Raw genomic sequence first — 26,631 nt, 5'->3', positions numbered from 1 at the left:
GAGAATGTACCGGTGAGTGTGGCTTGTACTACCATGGCAAATGACGAATGCCGTGTGATTAATATCGTATTCATTACATGATGTCCAACGAATATCGTGTAAACAATAGCTGACGCATTATTTTTCACAATTGTATCGACCTATACCCGCGCTGAGCACACAAACTTGTTTTACTTTCTCCCATTCTTCATCACAAGCGTTGGGTTATAAAAAGTTTCAATTTCATTCCTGGTAACTTCAAATCCAAATGGGCATGAATTGATTCATTGATTCAATGGACAGAAACTGTACTGGTTGAATTTGTTAATGATGAGGAAGAATTCCTCCTTATTGTGGATAGATACCCGGCCTACCTAAATGAACACTTCCAGGAGGCTGTTGGGGACCTTGGTGGACGTATGGACTATGTGCCAGGGGGTTGTACATCGCTCGTGCAACCCATTGACCTGACAATCATGTATGCAGTTAAATGCAGGTAAAGGGCAATATGGAAAGCCTGCAAAGTGGGCAATACAGTAGAGGATGGGACATGCGCATGCCCACCAATTTCCCGTCGAGAGGTCCTCCGTATGATAGGCCATGCTTGGGGTCGAATTACCAAGGAAGCAGTTCGCCTTTCCTGGCAAGCGAGCAGATTAGTACAAAATAATAATGTAGAAATAGACATCAATGATCTAGTTGTTGAAGAGGAAGAAGAGGGCGAGGGTCTCGAGTTTATGCCCCTCTCTGATGTTGATGACTATTGTAAAGTATTAAATATTCTTTTCTTGCGAACTTGCGTCTTTTTCTGTGTTTTGTCAACGGTACTTGTGTCACAATAAGAATTGATAATTGTCCTAAGTCTGTTGATGTTGGCGATTTCAACACAATTCCGTGACATTTGACTGGTGCCATGGGACGTGTGCCCTTAACACATGTCTAATTCTAACGACGAATATTTATAGTACACCCTATTCCCTGCCAGCCACATTCATACAGCCAAGCCGACAAAAAGGCCTGCATGAAATGACACGGTTAGACCGCCTCAGCCAGTGTAAAGAAACATTGAAACTGATGAGTCGGTCGACTGACAATAGCAAACATCCAATACAGTGTCGTCACAGTAAAGCACGCCAATTGCATGACACAATAGGCCTACACCGGGTGCGACGGCGATCTTCCAAAGACACCGAACCGCAATACTCGTATGTAATACCTCGAGCTGTTCCATTGAAATCACATACTCATTGTACTGGTCTATAAAACTTGGGAATTATCGATCAGGTTGAGGCCGAGGTAAGCGGGATTTTCCCGTATGTTTTAACTCCTGGTCTTCAATACAGTCTAAACTAAAGTACTCTATTAAATGAATGAAATTGTACATCCTTTCAATAATATTCATTTACTTAATTTGTTATTATTAAAGTGAATAAGGTGGCGCTGAGGCTTCAACATATGAGGCATCAAAATATGAAGGCAATGTTTGTTGTAAATTAAAATAATAATAATATTGATGATGTATTACTTGCTTTTTAATTTCTGTAGCATCTCTGCCTGTGCTAGTTTTTTCCCTTCCTCTAAAAAAGTATTATTGAGGGTTTCTACGTCAAAACTGGTATCAGAACTAGCCTTCTTTTGTTTCTTTCCAATGGCATTCTTCAAGGAAATGTACTTCTCCTTCTCCTTGAGGATTAAACTGAATTCCTCTGTAGAGATAAACGAATCCGTTAATGCTTTACTGACCAAATCATTGATTGTGTTAAGTTTGGAAATGGCCAATTGTGATATCTTCTCATGTTTTTCAATTTTCCTAAGTATGACCTTCTTCTGAAAACTTAGTAGTGATGATGTAATGGCACTTGCTATTGTCACGCCACCCAAAGCAAAACCTATTGGAGCAGTGATGACTCCTGCTACTGCTGAAATACCAGCAGAGCCAGTAGCCACACTTGTTAAATGTAGGGCAAGGTTAAACCCAGTAATAACGTCAAAAGCTTTCTTGTATTTCATAAATGTTTTTCGTCTGCATTCAATCTCAGCTTCAAATAATTTTTTAACTTCACTGATTTGATTAAGTCTGAAACCCTGAGGATTCAAATCATGAGGATTCAAACCATGAGAGTTTAAGTCGGACTTCGTCACTTCTGTTCATCGATCATATATTGATGATTTAAATCTGGATAAAGCCTACTTCTGTCTTCCATTTAATTAATGCGAAAAACTAGAGTCAACAGCAGCATTGATATATATGTCTGTAGCATTAGTATATCCTGACTTTGTCATGAGAGCTTCGCTCGATCCAAGCACTGCTTTGTGACTGAAGGTCGATCTAACTGATCTGGAACCAGGCCGTTTAATCACAATAGGTGGTTGGATCACAAGGGGTTTGATATCAACAATAGGTGCTATTACTGGTTCATTATTTGATGCCTCATCTTATGATGGTTTTTCTTCATATTTTGACGACTCCTCTTTCTTTTCTAGCTCCTCTATCTCTTTATAAAACTGTTCTAGCCTTTCTTTCCAATTCTTTGGTCTTTTAGTGTATCCCCAGGTTCTATTAATTTATTTAGATAAATAATACTTACACATGAAGGTTCTTTCTAGGTCTTCTGGTGTAATTAATAGATATGTAGAATAAAAACTAGTAAAACGTTCAATTGTTTCATAACATAACTTTGAAAGTTCATTGATTAAGCCATTCTTAATACAGTATTCATTTCTAAGTTTAAAATCATGAATCATAAAGCTAAGCTAAAAATCAGGGTAATCCCCAAAATACTGGTAAATGATTCTTTTCCAATCTGATACGGCATTTTGGTCACGAGAGCTTTGCTCGAACCATTTTTCATTCATCATGTTGTTCATAAAATTAATTGATCTGTCTAATTGCTCCTCAAATAGCTACCAGTCTATTTTAGCACCCTTCTGTCTGTTTTCTGTCTTATCCATGGGTCTCATGTTAAACCAAGAGAAACACAGTTCAGTGTAATATTTCAATTCCTTGATTGGTAATACATGATCCAACTCTTCTTCAATTATTTGATTAATAGATCTTTGATAATCTAACCATTGTCTGACGAATTGGTCCGAGCAACCTAGATTAAATGATGATTTCAAGTCTGATGATTTCATGTCTGAGTTACCAGTACACTCACCTTTAGAAATACGGTTAAGACCAATTCTCACTTTATACCTGTCTGTATTACCACTCTTATTAAGGTAAACTTTGTAGCCAGCGTTCCAACATGATCTACAGCTACCTCTATTTCCATCTTTAGCGAACTCACCATTACTTAGTATTTAACTTCATTACATTTATTGCATTTCTTGGTTAACGTACCACATGCTTTGCAATGACAATATACAATTGACTGATGATGACGTCACTGGATATGGCGGCTGGTTCGAAATTTCGCTCCGGCTAATAGTGTTTAAAATCATCTCATATTTCAATGGAATACGCCGTGTGTCGAAATAAGAGACTATAAGGTAAAAGTGCATTCGTAAGGAAAGTTTTCGGGGCCATCGTCAGACTGCCCTAAAATTGCGGTGTCTTTTTGGACATTGGGAAAAAAGACTCTGTATAGGTCCAATAGCACTCTATACGCATGTGCATGTACATACGTACATTGGCTTGCATATACATTCAGCCGTAGTATTAGTATACTAACTACATCGCCAAGCAATCGTTCCGCAACATGTCCCTAAGTGAGAAGTCGCACACGCCGAGGCTATCAGGCTATCAGCGCTCACCGCAGGACGGATTGGGCAGTCCAGCGTCGAAACTGACCCGCCAGGACGGCGAACAATCAGAAAACAGCTTTATCGGGGAAAACGAAATGCGAAGTGCGACCAGTGGTGAACTGAATGAGTGTGAAACGCAACAGAACAGCTGGTACACGTATGACGATGAAAAATATATCGAGGACCCGGTTCTTACATTATGTCATTTTTGGAATGCAGACTGGCACGATACAAAATGTAAAAAATGCCGCAGTGGGCTTCTTTACAAATGATAAAATCAAAATCGCTAGAAAGAAACTATGGAACAAGGATTTGCAGATCGGTGATATAATCGGCAACTGGCAGAGTCGAAAAACCTCTTCGATAAGATCAGAAGAAGAAGCTAATGTCGTTGATGTTATCACTGCTCTGAGAAAGCTGGAAAAATGTGGCAAGACTCCCAAAATCATGATTTCGACTCTGAGGTTGTCGGAAATCCCGAGACCCCCCCCCCCCCCCCGAAGACCTAAATAATATTACGTTGGCAGACAGGCTTTACGAATTAGAGACGAAATTTACTAACATAAAGGAAGTGCTAGAAAAAGACGTGAGTGCCGGCAAGCTCCTCACGGTCCCAGCGGTTCATAATCTCAGACGGACGAATAGTAAGGAATCGATCCGGAGCAGTGGCTCAAACCAGTCGGCTGTGACCGACGACGGATTTTCATTATCACGCTACGAACAGAAGAAGTCGATACGTGTAGAGAAAAAAATACAAAGCTTCATATAAACTGGTAGCGGGAAAGCAGGATCGAAAGTAAAAGGTGGTCCTGAACCAGATAGAGACCTCTTCGTATACAGACTTAATAAGGATACAACAGATGTCGATATGAGGGAATTTGTAGAAGGGCTCAAATGTGAGATTCGGGAGCTGAAGTGTGTTTCATATGTAAACGCTGTACTCAAATCGTTCAGGCTTACGGTAGCGAAGAGCGAGTTTAGTAAGCTATTCGATGAACAGATATGGCCGGAGGGCGTAAGAGTTAGAAAATACAATATGCCGATGAAGCAAAAGAAAAAAACCGATAATGAATAAAAAAATGGCCAGGGCCATTGTGCTCACCTCATGTGGAGGAAAGATGGATAAAGAGCATGGTATTGTGTCATGTAGAGTTAGGTTTGATGTAGGTCCAAGCAATTACAATTTCCCCAAAATGGCCAATTTACAGTACATTCGACCTCTGTGACCTTGAAAAGTAGGTCAAATCAAAGAAGACCCGGGTGACACATTGAATGGTTGTTGGAATTAGATGTACCTATGATATAAAATTGGTGCCAATCGGGCAAGTCATTACTAGGTATAATGGCATTTTGAAGAATTTAGGATTTGGCCCCCTCCCTGGAGGCCAAACGGCAAATCAGATCGCACCAAACTTCGGTACCTGAGATCACCTGACCAAGGGGTACATGTGTACTTAATTTGTGATCAATAGTCATTGCAGTTAAGAAACGTGCCATAGTTACTGCCTGACGGCGAATTTATGCCTTATGACCTCTGTGACCTTGACAAGAAGGTCAAATTAAAAACCTGTGTGACATATACTGTATGGTGGTTAGATGTACCTATGATATCAAATTGGTGGCAATCGGGCAAGAAGTTAAGGAAAAATCAAATTTTTAAGGTTTTGGGATTTTGCCCCCTGGTGGTCAAGTGGTGAATCATATTGGACCAAACTTTGGTCCCTGAGATCACCTGACTAAGGGGTAAATGTGTACCAAATTTGGTATCAATAGTCATTGCAGTTTAGAAACGTGCCATCGTTACATCCTAACGGCCAATTTACACCATTTGACCTATGTGACCTTGAAAAGGAGGTCAAATCAAAAACCCGGAGGATATATGATGCACCTTTGCTAGAAGTACCTACCATATATTTTTCAAAATTTCCTGACTACTATTAAGGGAGATATTGCATATTTTCACTTTTAATGTTTGGCCCCCTGGTGGCCAAACCATGAAACGAATCGGATTGAAACTTAGTCTCCAAGGTGTCATTACATAAGGGTACATGTGTACCAAGTTTCAACTCAATAGCTCTAACAGTTACGAAACGTGCCCTGCTAACGGACGACGGACGACGACGGACGACGACGACGACGACGACGACGACGGACGACGGACGCCACGGTATGGGATAAGCTCACCTCTGCTAAGAGGTGAGCTAACAATACATGTATATTTTTGATTTGTAAGCTTGTTATGAACCTGATAGTGACAACCTACAACTCTCAAGGCCTTGGGCCGGCAGGATGAATTACATCCAAAAGTTACTACACGAGTCAGACTTTGTTTTAATATAGGAGCATTGGCAGTTCAGCGACGGGCTTCTTAGCTTTGAGAGGGAATTAGATAAATGTTGTTGTTATGGGGTGAGCGGCATGAACCAAACGGAATTACTCATTGGGATACCATACGGGGGCGCTGCTATACTTTTGAAAAATAGTATTTAGGTTAAGGTAATACCAGTAAAAATGGACTGAACGCGAATATGTGCGGTCATCGCTGCACATGCCAATCACAGATGTCTGATAATGAATGCGTACATGCCTGGCGAAGATAAAGTTGATAAATACATTGAAGCAATACAAAGTATGAGCGTACGATGTGCTGTAATCGTATTGTATTTCAATGTATTCACCTTGCATCATTCCTGTTAACGGACAGGTAGGCTCTATGCAGGACCCAAATAGGTACAGGTGAGGGGATTTGAGCTGACTGCGGCATTGCCCGGCGCATTGCGGTACGCTGCTGGCCTTATGATTGGTGGCGTATTTTGCGCATTGACTCGGCGCATTGCAGTACGCTGCTGGCCTCCTGATTGGTGGCGTATTCTAAAAGGCCTTAGTCACAGTATATCATTGTCTCTAATACAAAATACATTACGCCTCGTTTTGATCGGAGCGGTCTTGGTATCGTAACCAGTGACCGCCTGGGTAGGTATAAAATTCTGAATTTTAGCAGACGAATTATTTTCACCAAGAAGCAACGACTCAGCCCCACAAAACAATGTCAAGAACACGAGATTTTGAAGTATTCCCCGATATTGAGATTTGTGAAGTAGGGAGGATACCCCAGGACTCTCCCTTGCTGCGTGACGTCATCTTCACAAGCAACAATATGGCGGAGTTCCGGACACCAGGCTGGATCATTCTTTGACGAAAACGGAACATATATACCTTTCAAATCGTATTTAATTTGTTTAATTTTGAAACCTTTTAGAATAGAAATTAATACCTCGCTGTCAATGGTTGTATAATCAAGACCGCTCGGGTAGACCTCAAATTACGTCCAAAACCCTCGGCGAAGCGCCTCGGGTTTTGGACTGCATTTTCGGTCTACCCGAGCGGTCTTGATTATACAACCAATGACCGCCAGCTCGGTATTAATTCCTTAATTCGTGGTGCAGTGGCGCAGTGACGTATTCGTGGTGCGGTGGCGCAGTGGTGCATTACGGTTCATTCCCTGTCTCCTGGTTGGTTGGGTCCTGGGTATAAAACTGCCTCTCCCTTAGCAGCGGGAGTTCCATCTTAAGTTCGCTCTTGGATGACTAAAAGAGTACGTATAACACCTTAATCTCGTGTGGATGTTCTTCCCTGTTTGATCCCGGAGTTAGTCCCCAAGACTGAAACCCCCAGAATATATCAGTAATGGAGCCCCCCCCCCCCCCCCCCCCGATAACAGTGCTACAGAAAATGTTAACAGCATTATTCTCGGTGGTGACTTTAATGTGGACAGACTTCGTATAATCAGTAGAAATACCCAAATATTGGAAGGGTTCATAGGCAACGAGTCGCTTATCTCTACAAGTAGCGGGCCAAATGTAGACTACACGTTTGAAAGCAAGGCCAACTTTGCCCGGTCCAAAATCGATCATTTTTTCGTGTCTACGGGTATGGTCCCGAACGTTTTAACATGCGAAGTACGTCACGAGATTGACAACCTGTCAGACCACTCCCCAATGCTGCTGACAACGGATATAAGTATTGAATATGAGGCGGACAATGGAGCAGAAGTGAGAAATGAACCGGTCGTGAACTGGAATAGGGCATTAGCTGCCGATTTTCAAGCGTATAAGACATGTCTAGATAATAAGTTAGATGAAATAAACCTCCCTATCGGGATGTCAAGTTGCCGGAACTTCATGTGTAAAGACCCCAAAGCCGAAATCGACTATGTTCATGACATTATTGTTAAAGCATGCGTCTACGTGGGTTTAGAATGTATATCTGTTCAAGGTCAACCTAAGGACACCCAAAACAGAGGCATTCCAGGGTGGAACGATCAAGTTAAAGACGTGCGTGAACGTGCCATATTCTGGCACTCCATGTGGAAGGATGCCGGGAGTCCGCGAAACGGAGCGGTTGCTGATATCAGGAGAACGACCCGAGTAAGATATCACTTAGCTATAAAAGAACTAAAACAACATAATGTCGCGCAGAGACAAATGCATATGGCCGAGGCACATTTACACGATGATAAAGATTTCTGGAAAATGGTTAACAAAGTATAAGGGAGGCAGGAAACCAACTCCAAACAAAATAGACGACGCCAATTACGAACATTCAATTGCTGATAGGTTCGCAGACAAATACGAGCAGCTTTATTCGTCGGTTGGGTACGATCAGGCAGAGATGAATGATTTGATAAATACGATGGACAGAGACGTCATCAATGGCTGTATGCAGAACAAGTGTGCTTGCAGAAATCACGTGATCACTCCCACATAAGTCCGTGGTGCGGTTAAGCTTTTAAACAAAGGAAAGCATGAAGGACATAAAGTTCTTTCTCGGGTCATTTTATACATGGTACTGCAGACCTAGATGAACTCCTGGCTGCATTATTCACCGGTATGCTGACGCACGCATATGTCCCGGAAGCTTTCAAAAACTCAGTTATTGTTCCTATTCCTAAAAACACTAGAAAGTCTTTCAGCGACTCAAAAAGCTATAGGGTTATAACGTTGAGTAACATTCTTGGGAAAGTGTTCGACCACATTGTGATTAAGAAGTGCCCCAACACGTTTAAGTCATCAGATTTACAGTTCGGTTTTAAAACCAAATGTTCTACGACGCAATGCACCTTCACCATGCAACAAACTATTGACTATTTCAGAGCAAAATGGTCCAATGTGTACGCTATGTTCTTAGACGCTAGTAAAGCGTTCGATAGGGTCCAATATATCAAACTGTTTAACCTACTTAAAAAGAAAGGGTGTTGCCAGATTTCTTGCTGGACTTTACGCGACTCAACAGTGTGGAAAGTGGAAACCACACTGAGCAGGCCAATTAACGTTAAAAATGGGATTAAACGGGGGGGGGGAGTTTTATCTCCAATTCTTTTTTGTATCTATATGGATGTACTTCTTCAACGATTGGAATGTTCCAAACTAGGATGTCATATTGGTCACGTGTTCATGGGGGCGTTTGGATACGCCGATGACATTGTTATTCTTTCTCAAATGAAATGTGGGTTGATGGAAATGTTGAAGATATGCGATATTTTCTCAATGGAGTATCATGTCGCATTTAACGCCACAAAGAGTATTTTGCTTTTCTTCGGTATAAAAGAGCCGAACGAGGAGATTTTCATTATATGGAATGGCAGAATAATGGCCGAAGATCATACGAAAACACCTAGTTCACTTGGTTGGCGTTGACGTTAAGGATAACGTCATTAACGGCGTCATCGCGGAAATGTACAAGCGAAAAAACTGTATGATATCATTTTTTCGGTTTCTGTGATTTCGAAGTAAAGTACAGGCTGTTTAAATCTTATGTCATGTCATTGTACGGTAGCGCACTGTGGGACTATTCTCACCGATCTTTTATCAGATTCACAACCGCTTGGAGAAATTGCATTCGAAAGTTATTCAGGTTACACTTCAGAACCCATCGTATATTGCTGCCGTCTATTTGCAGAGACGAACAGTCCGATGTCCAGGTTTTTAGGAGATTTGTGAGATTTTTAAAAAGCTGTATGGACAGTGAAAGCAAGAGAATATCAATAAGTGTTGAACTGACTCTTCTGGGAGGAACGAGTGCGTCACGAAATCTGACGAAAGTATGTGACTTTTTCGGCTGTACTATTGATAATTTACCTGTAAAGAAAGTGACATTTGAGGAAAGGGAGCCTAACGGACCAGTAATCAGGGACTTATTGAGAATTTGCGACCGCAGGGATTTTGCTATTCTACAAAGAGTAGAGGTAGAGCAGTTGATAAATGTATTATGCACAGAGTGACTCGTTTTTTAACTGTAACTATACAATAATCATGTTCTTGTTATAAAGCCTGTGACTTCACACATGCACATGTTCATGCACGCTATTAACTCATTGTCTATTGTACTTCGTACGAAATGAATAAATAAATCAATCAAATAATCCAGGAAATTATTACGTTTGTTCTTTTCAAAATCACTTTCAGGGCCCGGTTTCTCAAATAATCTTAAGTCTGTTTTGGTGACTTAAGTATGAGAATTTCTTAAGTTTTGTCTTAAGTTGATTCACAAAGAATCTTAACTCGCCTAGCCGACTTAAGTACCACAAAAACTTAAGCACGGTAGCTACCGTACTTAAGTCGGAATGAAGGACACAAAATGGCGGAAATTCGCCGGCACAACCGGCCTGTCCTTCGATATTTGATGGCCCGAGGCCCAGAAAGACGACTCGTAGACCATCAAAACCCCTTGGAGAAGTACTCCGCCAAGGGGGTGAAAGACAGATATCGTTTCCTGCCCGACACAATAATGGTCTTCGTTGAGGTATTCGGCCCAAAGTTGACGCGTCCGACCGACCGTGGCCATGCACTGCCTGTCATACTACAAATTTGCGTGTGTCTCCGTTTCCTTGCTTGCGGGTCCTTCCAAATAATGGTCGGGGATGGAGATGGACTGTCAAAAAGTTGCGTGTGCCGTATCGTGAAGGCCACCATGAATGAAATAATCAAATATATGAGCGAAATCATAAAATTTCCGAGGGGCGACGAAGCCACAGAAACTAAGAAGCGCTTCTTTGCAGTTGCAGGTATGTATCAGTTCCCATCTCATGTGCTCCTCGCCCACTACTATTTATAGTGCTCCAATCAGCAAAATGAATGACAAAAATCGATAGGTGAACATGCATATTAAGCAGGTCAAACCTCTCCAATCAGCAAACGGTGAATGAAGAAATCGCTGTTGGTAACCGTGAATATTTTAACAGGTCAAGGACAGGTCAAACTTCATCAGCTGTTTTTTTTTCATCACACACATGCATGACATGTGTCGTGTGTCATCATGGAAGCGAAACTGCGTGGTTCAATGCTGTTGTTTGTTAATTGAAAACCGGCTGTTAGATTGCTGGAAACTTTATAATTATAATCATGTGAAGGTATCTATGCAGCCATCTATTCTAATGAATACTCGCATCCGCGCCAGTGCAGTTGAGTTGATCGAGTGCAGACTGTTGTTGACTGTGACTGTACGTAGTGTTGCATGTTGTTGTTGTGTGCTTGTGTGTCCACCAATGACCATCATCCATGGCATGTACAGCCTACACTACTGCTGTATGGATTGTTGGTCAGTCAGGTCTGGCCTATACTCGATCATGAGTATGCAGTATGTTCTATACTTTTCTTGTACCAATATCATCCCTCCATGCATTGCATACTGCATCCATAAAAATGCCCTCAACTCACTGAGTGAGGTGGATGTCGACCAGGGCGGGGCGCAGTCGGGGAATGATATAGTTAGTTAATACAGGTCAGTTTGTGTGTTGCCTAATGGTTCTTCCACTTTGATTTTAGGTTTCCCTAACGTAATCGGTGCTTTGGACTGCACACAGATAAAGATTCAAGCCCCATCTCAATTTGAGGATGTTTATGTCTGTCGCAAATCCATTCACAGCATCAATGTTCAGGTAAGCATGTGTGAATAGAACACTTTCAAAAGTCAGTTGGTAGCCCTGCCTAGTAACGAAATGTGCACATAATGTCTGTAGGCCTACACCAAAGTACAATAAACATGCATTGCATTTATTACCAGATGACCGGCTGGCTGGCTTTTTCATTTAGTCATCTTGGAACGAGATCAGGTTCACTTTCAAAGCCTGGCTCATTGGAGGCCTGATCTAGTTTAAGAGATTGCATGTCCATCTGAAATATGAATATCCTGATTCCTGGCATAGTATGAATTAAAATCATTGCTAAGTATGAAAAATTTTGAAAGTACAGTGTTTCTGCCAGAAAAAAATTCAAGAGGGGGAACCAAAGCCCAAATTCCTGGTCGAAAGAGCAAATTTTGGTTGTTTTTCGGACAATCTTGGCAGTTGCCCCCCCCGGCAGAAACCCAGAAATAAGATTTCAATGTCCACTTTTTGGTATTGCAGATGATATGTGATGCTGATCGCCTTGCCACAAACCTTGTAGCCAAATGGCCGGGAAGTGTTCACGACAGTCGAATATTCAAGGTGTCGTCCATTGGCCGAGAACTTGCTAACCAAGGTAATTCAGACATGTGTGATACCCACTAAAAACAAGTAATTTAATAGATAGATAAATAATTTAATTGGAACTTTATCAACATTTATAACTAACATACATGTAGTAGAAAAGAAATTATCACATAGGCATACTACTGGATCAACAGTATCATGCTTATTTGAAAAATATATAATATATAAACGAGAAACCCCATGTTATGTATGAAATGACAAAAAAACATTGATATTCTCATATTCAATAAATTAGTATAAAATTCATTCATTTTGAAAAAAATTATTACATTTACAATATTGTATTTAAAATTTCAGCTCCACATGATGGATTCCTTTTGGGAGACAAAGGTTATGCACTTGAACCGTACCTGATGACACCTTATCGGAATCCAACACCTGAAGAAGCCAGATATAATGCCGCCCAAGCACGAACCAGGACACGAGTTGAGCAGGCCTTTGGCATTTTAAAGAGGCGGTTCCATTGCTTGCACGATGAAATTCGGCTGGTCCCAGAACAGGCCTGTAAAGTGATAGTCTGCTGTGTAATCCTCAACAACATTGATAAGGATTCTATTATTGTCAAAATGTTTTCATGTGGTATTGATAGTTAGCATGGTTAGTAGGCCTTCACTTTTACCTTTCTCTTTACTGGTATTGGAACAGGGCCTTATCTGACTTTTTGCAAAATGTTGGTGCTTTCTACTGAAGTCTTAACCCTACAGCTGCGTGAACTGAACTCTTGACTTCTGATACATAATCATTTTTTGTGAGAATGGTAAAATGACTTACCTCCATGCTTTATATTCTTGTACTTTTTTTCACATTCTGCACTTGTGCGCACCACTACTCCTGCAGCGCTGTACGTAAAATGATATTTCGAAACAGTTCAAGTTCAAATTTGAACTAAGATGTAAGAATGATGCTAAAAGTAACATCACACAACAAAAAGTGCATTGCCATTGACATTTTAAAAATATCAATATTGCAGTACTAAATTGCAATACCTGGGCCATGATGCCTTATTTGATGATTATAACCGTAGTAGGCCTACTTAGCAAAACTTCAGTTCCTATATCACTTTGAAATTATCTTGTATCAGCCACTGGACTGTTCTTCTTGTGTTCATATTTTCATTTTAAAGGGACTCTGTAGACAGCAAGGTGGGCAAGATGAAGTTTAAATTAGTCGGGTCTCTCACATCTCGAAGTACATCGAAATCTTCGATCATGCTTGTACGCCGAATATATTCATATATATTAAACATGACCCAGTTTGAACTACAGTGGACACCTCCCTTAGTGGACACCTCTCTATTGAGGATAACCTCTCCATCAAGGACACTAGTTTTGTTCACAAAGTGGTTGTTTCCATTACATTTGACCTTTTTAATCAGGCACCTCTCAAGTAAGGACAGCACTTGCCAGTCCTAAGGGTGCCCTGAATAATAGAGAGGTACTGTACTTAAGATCAAGATGACCAATTTAAACTTTTTGGCACTTTGCTACTGCCTAAATAGTCCCCATTTCTAAAATGTTGATAAACAGATATGATGATGGCATTGTCATTGATCTTGTCAACTCTAGTCTAAAGCATTGATGCACTTGTCATAAATCTTTAACTGTATTAATATTGACACTTTACAGTGAGAGAAATATTATTTTATCATTATATTGATTGATTGTTATCAAAACTCATGTTTTTATTGTTCTTATTTCATATCTGAAATCTTCTCTACGGCTGTGACCAATTAGTAGGTAAACACATAGGGGGATTCCCCAAACGCTGAGTCATACAGCAGCTGCGCTTATCTACATAATACATGCTAATGGTGACCTGATTTCCTTTTATTGGCTGAAATCGTCACACCTCCCAACCACACCTCCAAACGATCTCAAAATTAAGGTTTGTTTTCTTTCGGAAATGATGTGCGATTCTGTTCGATTTCACAGCAAAAATAGGCAGTATCGTGTCTGTTTAAGGCGTGGCGAAATTTGAACTTGGGGACACACAAATTTCGGGGTAAGGCGAGTGCATTTAGGGAAGTTTTTCAGTCGGATTGTGAGTGTCTACCATGCATCGCATCGCATGCATGCATGGTGAAGCAGACGACACAACAACATTGAGTCCGTGCACCACGGGCACAAATTTTTAGCACAAAGTTTGCCCGGGGAACATCACCCCCAGTCAAGTTGTAATATTTGTACTATGCCAGGCATGAATAACTTATTGATTTATTGGTCAACCAGCCGTGTGTCGACGAGAAGACTAAAGCAGACAACAGGGAACGATTGAACTTGAAGAACACACCTCACATCCTCGGCAACGGCCTCCCAGGCGGCCCTCTTGGAAGCCTTTGACACGCAGCCCGTCCCAATGTCCCCTATCCCACTGATGCAGCGGTCAATTGTAACTCTGACCCCCCCCCCCCCTTCAGACATTCGACACTTATGCGACACCTGGAAGATATAAGGACGTCCAGGAATCGACACTTGTTCACCCAGAACTTTTAACTTCTACTCCAGGATTTCACTCTTTCTTCCTGTGGTCAAGTTCAGAACGTCACCTTTTTTCCACCTGACAGAATCCTGAAGTTCAGAACGTCTTATTTTTTCACCTGACAGAATCCTGAACGCCAGGAATTCAACACCAACTCACAGGTATAGCATCGCTTTCGAGCATGCATATGCATAAATTAAACTTTCAGCAGTTATTCAACAATGTGATGAAGCTATCTTTAGTTCAGTAACCACCTCTGAAATGGCATTAATCGGCCAAATTGACGATCTCTCAACTGCTTCCGGTCGGAGACATGGAGGCCGCCATCTTGGAATATTGTCAATTTTGACGGCTCAATTTCACACAAAAACCACCTCCGAACTCCGTGAATCACCAACGTCTTCGCCAAAAAAAGGAACCATAACAATCTACAGATATCCCGACGCATGACACTGCTGGAGAGATCAATCAATCTTTTCACTACAGCTGGATATACTAGAAAACATTCTAAGCACTCCACTCACCTGCTGTCCATGATGCTGCCCAGCTCCAAAAACGTGTCTGGGCATGTCTGGGATGGGCCGTGGCAGTTCGTCAGGAATGCGACGCTTGTTCGACATGCCTGTCGCAACTTCGTCGACAGGAATTCACCAAAGACAATTGCTTTTAATATCAGACCTACGACGGAAATTCGATGCTACTCTTTTCCCAATACGCCAGAGGTTCGACTGTCTGATTTTTTCTTAACCCTCAGGAAGCGACACTAATCCGGCGTCGCATTAGCGTCGACCCCTGAGGTGGGGGGGGGGGGGGGGGGGGGGTCAGAGTTAGAATTGACCGCTGCATGAAACGTCCAATGCAGTGCCTCTCACATAGGCGAACAGCCTCCATTAGCATGGCCTCCTCCTGGGATGACCAATTTGTTGCTCTAACCCGCTTGACTTCATGCACTTCCATGTTTACCTCCATTTTTCTCGGGCGTAATGTTGCTTGGCCTAGCCTACATACACAACAGTAATGATATGGTACCAATTCCGTTCTAACCGTCGGTAGTCGCCGCCCGTATTTCCGTACATCCTTAATCTTCATCTTCGTCCTTATAATGTGATGGGCTCCTTTCGGAACGTAATTGATATACTTGGGCCGCTTGGGCCCAGGGGATTTTGACAGCAAAGGAGTAAATACTAATAGCGCTTGATTGTAAGAGGGGGTGTGGGTGTGGCGCATTTATTGTCTTATCGGCTATATACATGTACATTCGGTGGTAAGTTTCAATAATGAGAGCACCATAGTTACAAAATACTAGTAATTCCTTGGAAAATTTCATCATTATGGGTCATTATCATCCGCACCGCCGAGCATCAGAAACGAAGATCAATGTGCCTCTCCCGCCATGCCCATTTCCCACGTGGTTGCGATGTGGCATTCACAATCCGACCTCCTTCATTGCCGACCAGCTGAAGAGTTCCTTGGAAACGTACTCGGGAATATTCGTAATCTCACGGAAACTCCCGAAGTCTTAGTGGAACTATCGGAGGCTGGCTGAAACGGCCGGCTCGGCACGTTTCACCTGACTTAAGTCATTTTGGGAAAACTTAGCTAAGTTCGTCTTAAGATGCTTTGAGATTCGTACTTAAGTTTTTGACTTGGCTTAGTCAAAATATTATGACTTAAGACAAATACTTAAGATTCTTTGAGAAACCGGGCCCAGGTTTTGTTACAAAGCATTTAACACATTTTAATGTAGGTCCTGAACTACTGGTTGATACTGATTAACAGGATACTGATTAACAGGGTACTGATAAACAGGATATTGATAAACAAGATATTGATAAACATTGACCGTACCATAATTATTGTTAAATATTTGTCCTTCCATTTCTAGCTTAATTTAATAGAAAAAGGTTTTATTAACTTATTACTTTAGAGATTTAATTTCTGAAACAGGTAACTATTCATTGAATTTATCACTGTAACCCTCTCACTTCACTAATCCGTATTTCTTGCCTTTACTGGTATTGTACCTTAATATCTTCTCGATCCTGTACTCTAGTTGGTCAGGATTAGGAATGTAGCTCAATTCCTCTTCATAGAAATATCCTTGAATTTCCTCCTTGAGGTAATCTTCAAGCAAGTAGACAATAGGATGGATGAAGATGATCTGTCTTATTTGGAATACTTCCTCAGTGAAGTTTGGTAGGTAGCCTTTATCAAAAATGGACTTGTACTTTGAAATTCTCACACTGTCACCTACTTTATACTTTGTATCACCAAATGTCTCTTTGAGGTGAAGACCGTAAAGGTTGTACCATACTGCTCTTTCGTTTTCCATCTTTCTGGCATCTATTGGTTTCATGCCTATTGATGAGTGAAAAGTGTTGTTGTAGCCACTGACCAAGTCATGCAGCACGTCAGTCCACTTGTCAGTCTCCTTAGCAATGAAATACCTCCACATCTTCTCCTTCAAAGTCCTGTTGAAACGTTCTACGACTGCTGCGTTCTTGTCAGATTTTGAGGAGAACCATTCTATGTCATTTTCTGTTAAAAGTTGCTTTAAGTGTTTGTTGTAGAATTATGTACCGTCATCGAATTGAATCTTTTCCGCTTTTGCCGCAACCGGCACTGCCTCTCTTAAAATGACTTTAAATGCATTTCTGATTTCTTCTCCCCTCTTACTCTTCAATGCCACAGCCCAAGAGCAACGACTGAATAGATCTATGACTGTTAAAATGAATCTGAATCCTTTATTCTTACTCTCAAGTTTCTGCATGTCAACCAAGTCAGCTTGCCACTGTTGATCGATGTAAGATACCATCGTCTTTTTGAAGGTGAATGGCTGGTTTATTGAGTTGGTGTGTCGGTAGTGTGTCTGGGAATTCTTTCACCTCTCTGTGCTTAATACGTTTCTCGTTTTTCTGGACCTGTTTCCACATTTTACTCAAAGAACTGTAACCAACTTAGATATTGTTCTTAAGTATCCCTTTAGATACTGTGCTTTAGGATCATCTTTTTCAATGCTTTGATTTTCATTGCTTTGATTTGCATCCATTTAAATGAGTGAAGTAAAGAATCTGTTTATTCACGAGCCACGGGGTGCGCTGCGGTGAGACGACAGCAGATAGTTGATGCTCACTTCCGATAAATGTAAGTAAATGAAAAACACAGAGCTAATTAAATTGTAATAATCTTTATTCATGTATTCGCAATATAGTCACAACTATTTATCTATCCATTCATCTGAACCCGTCCAATCAACAGAAAATGATTCAACCATGTAAGGAAATGTGATCATTATACCCTAGCAACATTGGGAATGACTTAGGAGCTAGGCCTAACTTATGTGTAAGACTTATCAATGTGTTACACTTAGGATCATTTTTTTTCATGAATAGTGACATAAGTCTTACACTAAACATAGTGTAACGCTTAAGGATTTAAGTGACTTAACTTAGGAACGTTTATGAATACGGACCCAGCACCCTGGTGACCCCATGTGTGTGGATGTGTGCGACGTCATAGGCCTACCAGTGAAAGCTAGGGTAACCGATCCAGCCAATGTAGAATTGGTCCTTCGTCTTACATACCGAAATACAACGGCCAAGGGCCTTTCTGCTCACCGTCTAGATATTTGGTGGTTGGGAATTCATCCTGGTTAAGAAACATGCTACATGTATAGTATATAGGTCAAACCAAAGTCGGTATGACATGTAATGATCCGTTGCTTGGAGTACCTACCATAAAAATATCATCGAAAACAAGTCACTGATAAGCGAGATATTGCACTTTTTACTTTTTTAGCTTTGGCCTCCTGGTGGCCAAGTCGAGAATCAGATCGGATCGAAATTCGCTGTCCAAAGTTACATGATGTAGGGAGTCAAATGTACCAAATTTCAAGTTCGTAGCTTTTTCGGTTAGGAAACGTGCCATAGTAACACTGAAACGGCCAATTTACGCCATTCGACCTATGTGACCTTGACAATTTTGTCAAATCATTAATCTGTACGATATGTGATGTAGTCTTGCTAGGAGAACCTACCATAAAAATTTTATCGAAACGAGTGACTCATAAGAGAGATATCACACATTTTAGGTTCCACTTCTTGGACCCCTGGTGGCCAAGTCACGAATCAGATCGGACCGAAGTTTAGTGTCAGCGGTTACATGACGTAGGGAGTCACGTGCACCAAAGTTCAACTTCATAGCTTTAGCAGTTAGGAAACGTGCCAAAGTTACACTCAAACGGCCAATTTACGCCATTTGACCTCTTTGGTCTTGAAAATTAGGTAAAATCAAAAACCCGTATGATATGCGATATATCCTTCTTAGGAGAACCTACCATAGAAATTTTATCGAAAACGAGTCACTCATAAGAGAGATATCACACTTTTTAGGTTTCCACATCTGGCTCCCTGGTGGCCAAGTCAAGAATCAGATCGGATCGAAATTCATTGCCAGAGATCACCTGACCTAAGGGGTCCTGTGTATGAGATGACGAATTATTTATTCTACAATGGTGACTGGAGACCACACGAACTAATGGATTTTCCATCCATATCTGGATTCGTTCCAAAAAACAACGAAGAGGTTATGTGTACAACATTTCAAGTTCATAGCCCTAGCGGTTAAGAAACGTGCCACTGTTTTTTAGACAGGATACAGACGACGATGACAGACGACGACGACGGACGACGGACAATGCGGTGTTTTATAGACTCCCCTACGGTGAGCCAAAAATGGATACAACTATCTCAGCCTGTTGAACTCAATTCGACGCGGTATCGACAAGTAAGCTAATACAGCAAGTCACCAGAAGAGACTATTGACGATAACTTGTTTTAGGCCTTATGTTCTCTCTAGATCACACAACATCGTTTACCCATGGGTCATTGCGCGCTCCTATGGTCACTTGCATTACCCCTGGTATCATGTTGAGCTAAAACATATTTGATTGGTCAACGAATAACGTTTGACATGCAAATAAGATGTAAATAATGTTTTGACACTTGCCATATTCATGGCATATTGAATCGGCGAAAAGGGGGACTTATCAGCCTACGTAATCATTTACCCTATTGCGATCACAGATCAATTGACCGCATAATAGAACTTCATGGACACGGATAATGTACGAAACAAATGCTGATGTAAAAAATTAATTGTCTCTACAAGAAAATTGCGTAAATCAAGTTTTTGGGAAGTTTCAGGAAAACGGAAACCGAAAACCTCTAAAGGAAGCATATTTGTGTTGGCCGAAAAACCCTTATTTTTCAGAGCATATTATTATATAGTCCTAGATAACCATAATTAAGTTGTTACACCCAGAAACATCGTTCCACGGAAGCAACAGATTAAAAAGTGGAGGAAGTAAGATGAAGTCCTCGGCCAGTGGGAGCCAATGCGAGCGAAAAAAAGAAAGTGAAGCGGCACCAATCTCATCCATCGAACAGGCAATATTCAAAAGATCCATACGACATTGAGAGGTAAGAAAAACTCTTCTTTAACAGGGTCATACTCCAAGTATGATTATGATGGGAGCTTTTGCATAAATGTACGTGTTTATTGTTACAAAACAAAAAAACCTGTTAATTACTCGTCGAGAAGTTTTTTTTCGTAAATATCACTTGGCACTTGCCTGGACCAAGAGGTTTTCCTCGATGATGTCATCATCGTTCGAAGCTATTTATTAATTTCCCGGGAATATGGCCTGGACCTGATTGCCTAGTCTCTTTCGCTTGGCAATACAGACCCCATGACCTGTATTGTTATGGGCTTAGGTTGAAATAGCAAATAAGAAACTTGGGCGAAAACAAATTCATCACTTTGATTTGAAAGAATATTTTGTTGAAGATTTAATCTGATTCGGTTTTGATATGAGGGTTTTTGTACCTTATTTTTGAAGATGAGGGCAAATTTGTCCAGCAAAGTTGTTACAGACCCGTTGTCAAACTCTTACACGATTACTTTTATCGATTAATTGCCAGTCGCAATGCAAAGGTGAAATATGGTCTTTAGAGGCTTGGAAAATATGGTCTTTAGAAGCTTGGAAAATGTTTGTTAAAGTTAAGCATTTTACACAAAATATTACCCAAATGACCCCCAAACCCTGAAATCGTCACCGTCAACCCATAACGAAACGGTTATGCTTTGAAGATCTAGCCCAGGGCTCCCCGCTTAACTCTTATGGCTGACATCAGGGTCTTCGTTTTATAGTTCGGTGCTCTTCGTTTTATAGTTTACATTCGGATCTTCGTTTTATAGTTCGGGGGCTCTTCGTTTTATAGGTGACATCAGGGTCTTCGTTTTATAGTTCGGGAGGTCTTCGTTTTATAGTTGAAATCAGGGTCTTCGTTTTATAGCTTTGGGGGGGGGGGTCTTCGGTCTTCGGTTTATAGACACCCCTTAAGCTATGTTATTTTGCCTAAGTATGACATGTATGACATTTATGCCTACCGGTATACAGTACTTCCGAAAGACCATCAAAATGAATTGACCAATAGAGTTCTCAATTGTCCCCTGGCCTCACACGTTAGAGTAAAGAGTATCTCATCGGCATTTTCCTTTTGACAACTTGATTTCTCATTGGCTTAGAGCCATCTTTCTAGTTGTTGATGTTGCTGTTGTTGTCGGTAATTTTTCAGAGGCGAAATGGCAGTTCAGCTATATCCACGATGGGTAGGTACACTGACCTTTCTGCCAAACTGTGTAGACTTTTCTAAAACATACCAAACAGTTGTTCATTTTCCGAAACGGTTCAACTACCTGAAATGGTATTTCACCAAGGCATTCCTTGATGATCCAGAACATGGTCGACTGGCAAACAGCAAAATTGACAAGGACTAGAAAGTCTGCGCCAGCAATGGCGGCCATGTATAGACACGCGGCACTCGTCCTGTTCGACTTTTGTAGAGATATCACCAAAGCAAGGATATTGCCAGGGATGCCAAATATGATTAAAAAAATCCAGACGTATTTCGTGCAAGCCTCGATTATGAACATAAATAATGTGTCAGTTTCCCATGCTGGAGTTACGGCAGTTTTGCTGAGAGAGGTCGATGCAGATTGTTCCATTACTCCTTGGCTGTACGCTGTATCATGGAATTGACAAGTCCCATAACCCGGCCACATCACAGATCGACACAAGAAAACGTGTCAGTAAACTGGCCAATCCTTGATGACCTGTCGAAGCCTTTCTCGTGGCTTTTGCAATGGTCAATGAAAGTCACGGGCAATTCAAGATAACACCAGTTTTGGTTTCCGTCTGACAGTGAACGCGGGACAAATGTGAGCACAGTATATCGTAATGGACTAAATGCAGCTGCTAGATTCATCAACTACCGAAGCTGCAGAACACATTTCACAACACGAAGCTAGAATCCCGCCAGAATGCGAGTACTCGAATGTATTCGCCATGGTCTCGAAAGATCAATGACTTTCAAGAAACTGGCGATTATTTAACATGACTCGCCTGCTGACATTGTATCCAACATTGTTTCGTGCGCGAAATATGAACGATGTCCATGAAATGGCGTTTTTCTTTTGGCATCTTATAAACAAAGTGTAACAGAAATAGTATTTCAAAGTAGGCCTACATTTCTCAAACAGCAAATGTGCTTTGGTTTTAAGCAAGCTGTTTGATTTGGACTAGTATGCTTACCGATATACAGTACGTCGAAATCTGTTTAAGAATACCATATTAATTTTAGAGGGGGGTTACTGAAAGGTAAATTAAGTAGTGCCAAGTCCGTATAAAGATATAAAATACTGGCAATACTCGTAGAGCTATACAATACAGGCACGTCAGTCTATACTATTGCATAGTTCGATGGCATTGACTTGTATAATACATGTTATTGTATTTTCCTAAGCAACAAGACTTTACGAAATATTCTCCTCACGTCATTTCTGTACTTCGCCCCTCCCGCCACACAGTAGAGGTAAAAGTTGATGGCGTAGTTCAAGTGCCACATATTCGAAGTGATCCATCCCAAGGCAGTGTAACGGACATTCCAGTACAGCAAACTCAAATCATAAAGTTCGCGAAGTGCGGGAATGCCGTCAATTACAACGAAAGTTAGCCTGTATGGCATTGACGTAATCACGTATGCAACGCAGACTATTATCAACATCCGGGTTATATATCTGGTGTCTTTCTCGCGAGATTTATGTCCACCATTTTGATCCGCCATTTTGATGTTGGCGCTGTTCAGCGTAATGATTATCCAGATATTGCAGGTGACAATGATACTCAGTGGAAGCAGCGTCCCGATGAAAAGATGAAACGCAACGACCAGCGTTTCTAGATAAGAGCTGACAAGCCTGAGCACACGAAGCACCAGGGGACCTAAATTGAATTAGCAAAACATTGTTTTATTATAGATTTAGTTCATTAGCACTCCTAATGTCTATCTACAACGGTATGGTGCAGACAACTAGAACAAATAAGTGAAAGGTGAACAAAATCGGAAAAACGTCACACGATAAACAAGACTCAACACACCAGTAGTTCTTACCATCCTTTTTGTAAACAACAAATATATGGAGGTTAACGGTCATGATGGCGGTGTATGAGATGACCACAGCCCTCTTGGCACGACCTGTGGTACACAACCTGGCAGCTCGTAGTGGAAAACGAACTGCGATCACACGATCTATGGACATCAAGGCCAGACACAGACCTGAGATTGGCCCGAACGTGTAGGCGCTGTACCAACAAATTCTGGAGAGAGAAAGCATTACTTTATGTAAAAGGGATTATGTCAGGATCGTGAACCACAAGACTTTACTTTGTGACAGATAATATGTTATGAATATGGTTAAGGGAATTGAGTTTGTGAAGAAAACGCTCGCTTAGAGATCAAGTAGGAGTTCTCAATTGTCCCTTGGCCTCTCGTGTTAGAGTAAAGTGTATCGCATCGTCATTCCTCATCGGCATTCTTCCTTTCGACAACTGATTTCTTATTGGCTTAGAGCCATCTTTCTTGTTGTTGATGTTGTTGTTGCTGTCGGTAGGTTTTCAGGCGAAAGAGCAGTTATTCAGCTATATCCACGATGGGTAGGAAAGCTGACGTTTCTGCCAAACCGTGTAGACCTTTCTGATACAAACCAAACAGTTGTTCATTTTCCGAAACGGTTCAACTTACTGAAGCGGTATTTCACCAAGGCTTTCCTTGACGATCCAGAACATGGTCGACTGGCAAACAGCAAAATTGACAAGGACTAGAAAATCTGCACCAGCAATGGCCGCCATGTAAAGACATGCAACATTCGTACTGTTCGACTTCTGTAGAGATATCGCCAAAGCAAGGATATTGCCAGGGATGCCGAATATGATAAAAAAAATCCAGACGTATTTCGTGCAAGCCTCGATTATGAACATAAATATTGTGTCAGTTTCCCATGCTGCCGTTACGGCAGTGTCGCTGCGAGAGGTCGATGCAGATTGTTCCATTACTCCTTGACTGTACGCTGTATGATGTTCAATAAATTTACATTTTTCCAATGTTGGCTGACATTCACACAGGAAGCTGAAACCACGTTAAAGTATGCAAACTCAGTGAATGCTATTCGCTGCATTGACAAGTCCTATAACTCGGCCAGCCCAGAGATGGCTTTCGGGCGACACAAGATAATGTGTCTGCCAAATCCTTGAAGATTCGTTGAAGCCTCTGTCCAGGCGTTTGCAAAGGTAAATGAAAGTCACCAACACAAGCTTCGGTCTCCGTCTAACATTGAACGTAAGACAAATGTGAAAGCAGTCACTTTATATTGTGATGGACTGCTTGCAGCTGCTAGACTCATCGACTACCGAAGTTGCAGAACATATTTCATAACACGAAGCTAGAATGCCGCCAGAATGCGAGTACTTGAATGTAATCGCCATGGTCTCGACAGATCAATGAGTTTGAAGAAACTTGATTCGCCTGCTGACATTGGATCCCACCTTATTTCGTACATGACATATGAGAAGCTGCAGTAGCTATCGTATCAAAGCACTATGATACTTTTTTTGATGATCGATGTCTATGAAATGGCACTTTTCTTTTGACATTTTATAAACAAAGTGCAGCACAACTGGTTTATATCATGTACATTTCGCTTCCGGCAAATGTTCTTTGGCGTGTACGAAGCTGTATGCTTTGGAATACGTTTACCGATATACAGTACTTCGAAATCCTGTTGACAATACATTGTACTATATCAAGAGTTTGGCATCTTTTAGGGAAATGTCGGACTTTTGTCGGATTAATCAGAGAAAACGTTAAGAAATAAAAAAACTCTCCTGTTAATTGCAAATCTAGTATAATGTACATTACTCTTTGGCGACAACTAAGCAGTATGGCTTGGCCTCAAAAAAACTAGTAGACCTACTGGTATACAGTACTTCGAAATTCTTTCTAAAGGGTCACATATCAAGGCTAGGATTTGAATGCACGCCACAACGTCATCAAACTTTGCAACGGTATTCATTGATGAGCCAATCAAGTATATCTGCGTCTTGCCTTTAAATTAGATCTGTGAAAATAATTTTAGCTCGACTTCCTTGACCACTCCAGCCTACTTCAAATACGGTATTGGTTGGGTTGAGGGTTGATAAGCCAAAGGATACGAGGTTGGCACATGACGACATCAAAGGAAAGCTCGTGAATTCAAATACATTTGATTTAGTCGGAACTGCCTGTACAGTCCTTGGACTGGCCTTCAAAGAGCCATAAGCCGTCAGCATGGACGTAAGAGAAGGATTGTGGCCCGCCCAAGACGGTGTCTCCAGATCCCACCCAGGAGGAAGACTACCTGTAAACAAGGCCCTTGTACGGACCGGAATTCAACTTTCAGCTTCCTCACTGTGGTTCTGCCAGGACTCCCAAGGTGTCATGTGTCAGCTTTGATTACTAATTGCTTGTAAATAATTTCATGATAGATATCCTCAAGTCTTGAACCACTGCACTTCTTCTTCTCTTTATATGGTCTGAATAAAGGTTCAGCATGCTTCAGTACCTTCTAACCTGTCTTATTTTCACATTGCACCCGTTTATTGAAACTACTGCTGATATTAAATGTAACCTTTACAAGGCAACAATAAACTTATTTGAATTTGAATTTGAATTAGAATTTTGTGTAGTTTTCAAACCGACGTTTCAGATCAGGGTTCAGCGTTTGAAATAAAGCAGTTGTGATATGTTTCGATCTCTCCCGTACGAGCTACTGGTTCAGTTTAAACCCTGCAACCTGATATAAAAATATGCAAATTAGGTCTGCCATTACTAAAATTCCATTAATTGGCTATAACTCGATAAATATTCATAATAAGGAAACAAAATCGGTGTTTAAACTTAGGTTATCAGGGTCTACGAACATTATAAGCCCATTGTCGTTTATCTAAATATTTGCCAATTATGCAAATGACCTCCATCAATAAAATTTGGTTTTTGGCAATATCTCAGGAAATCTGTGAGCTATTGTCATCGAATAAGTGCTAATTCCAAGGTTATCATGGTCTAGCTTTTAGATAAGCTCAAGGCTGATGTGAGTGTACGTATTACATAAAATCGGAATATGCAAATAAAATGCCGCCATTACCGAACGTCCGTTTTTCGGTAATATAATCTCGTTAACTATCTAGGATGATATCATAAAAGAAGTGTCCTGGCCTACTTTATCCTGGACTAATAAAATTCAGTTAATATAACTACATATATTGTTTTTGTATATGAAATGCTGAGGTCATATAGCTTGTTGATAACGATAGTACTCTCGAGCAACCTATCGGGTTACATGCACAATGTATTCCGAGCCATGATTGGCCACTTGCATTTCATGAAATTGCGAGTGTTTTGCTTCTGCATTCACATCGGATCATCTCTAGTATGTATTATAGGGGCAGGTTTGGCACCATCTCC

General features: G+C 41.1%; 2 protein-coding genes across 2 annotated transcripts in view; one reads left to right on the top strand and one right to left on the bottom strand.

The window, feature by feature from the left end:
* LOC135501714 (uncharacterized) overlaps positions 1-23,981 on the bottom strand; it is a 42,426-nt gene extending 18,445 nt beyond the window's left edge. Inside the window, exons 1-2 of the mRNA XM_064793963.1 lie at positions 23,875-23,981; positions 23,245-23,450 (exon numbers count right to left, since the gene is read on the bottom strand). Coding sequence (XP_064650033.1) covers positions 23,245-23,450; positions 23,875-23,981 — 313 coding nt within the window. The remainder of the gene's footprint in view (positions 1-23,244; positions 23,451-23,874) is intronic.
* Positions 11,127-12,849, top strand: LOC135501624 (putative nuclease HARBI1). Its single transcript, XM_064793838.1, has 4 exons — positions 11,127-11,134; positions 11,550-11,662; positions 12,131-12,245; positions 12,554-12,849. The coding sequence occupies exons 3-4, from the start codon at positions 12,131-12,133 to the stop codon at positions 12,847-12,849; spliced, it is 411 nt and encodes a 136-aa protein (XP_064649908.1). The 5' UTR covers positions 11,127-11,134; positions 11,550-11,662.
* Positions 23,982-26,631: the final 2,650 nt, after the last annotated feature.

Source organism: Lineus longissimus, chromosome 17, assembly GCF_910592395.1.
Source record: "Lineus longissimus chromosome 17, tnLinLong1.2, whole genome shotgun sequence".
Taxonomy (NCBI): domain Eukaryota; kingdom Metazoa; phylum Nemertea; class Pilidiophora; order Heteronemertea; family Lineidae; genus Lineus; species Lineus longissimus.
This window is presented reverse-complemented; position numbering and strand designations above follow the sequence as displayed.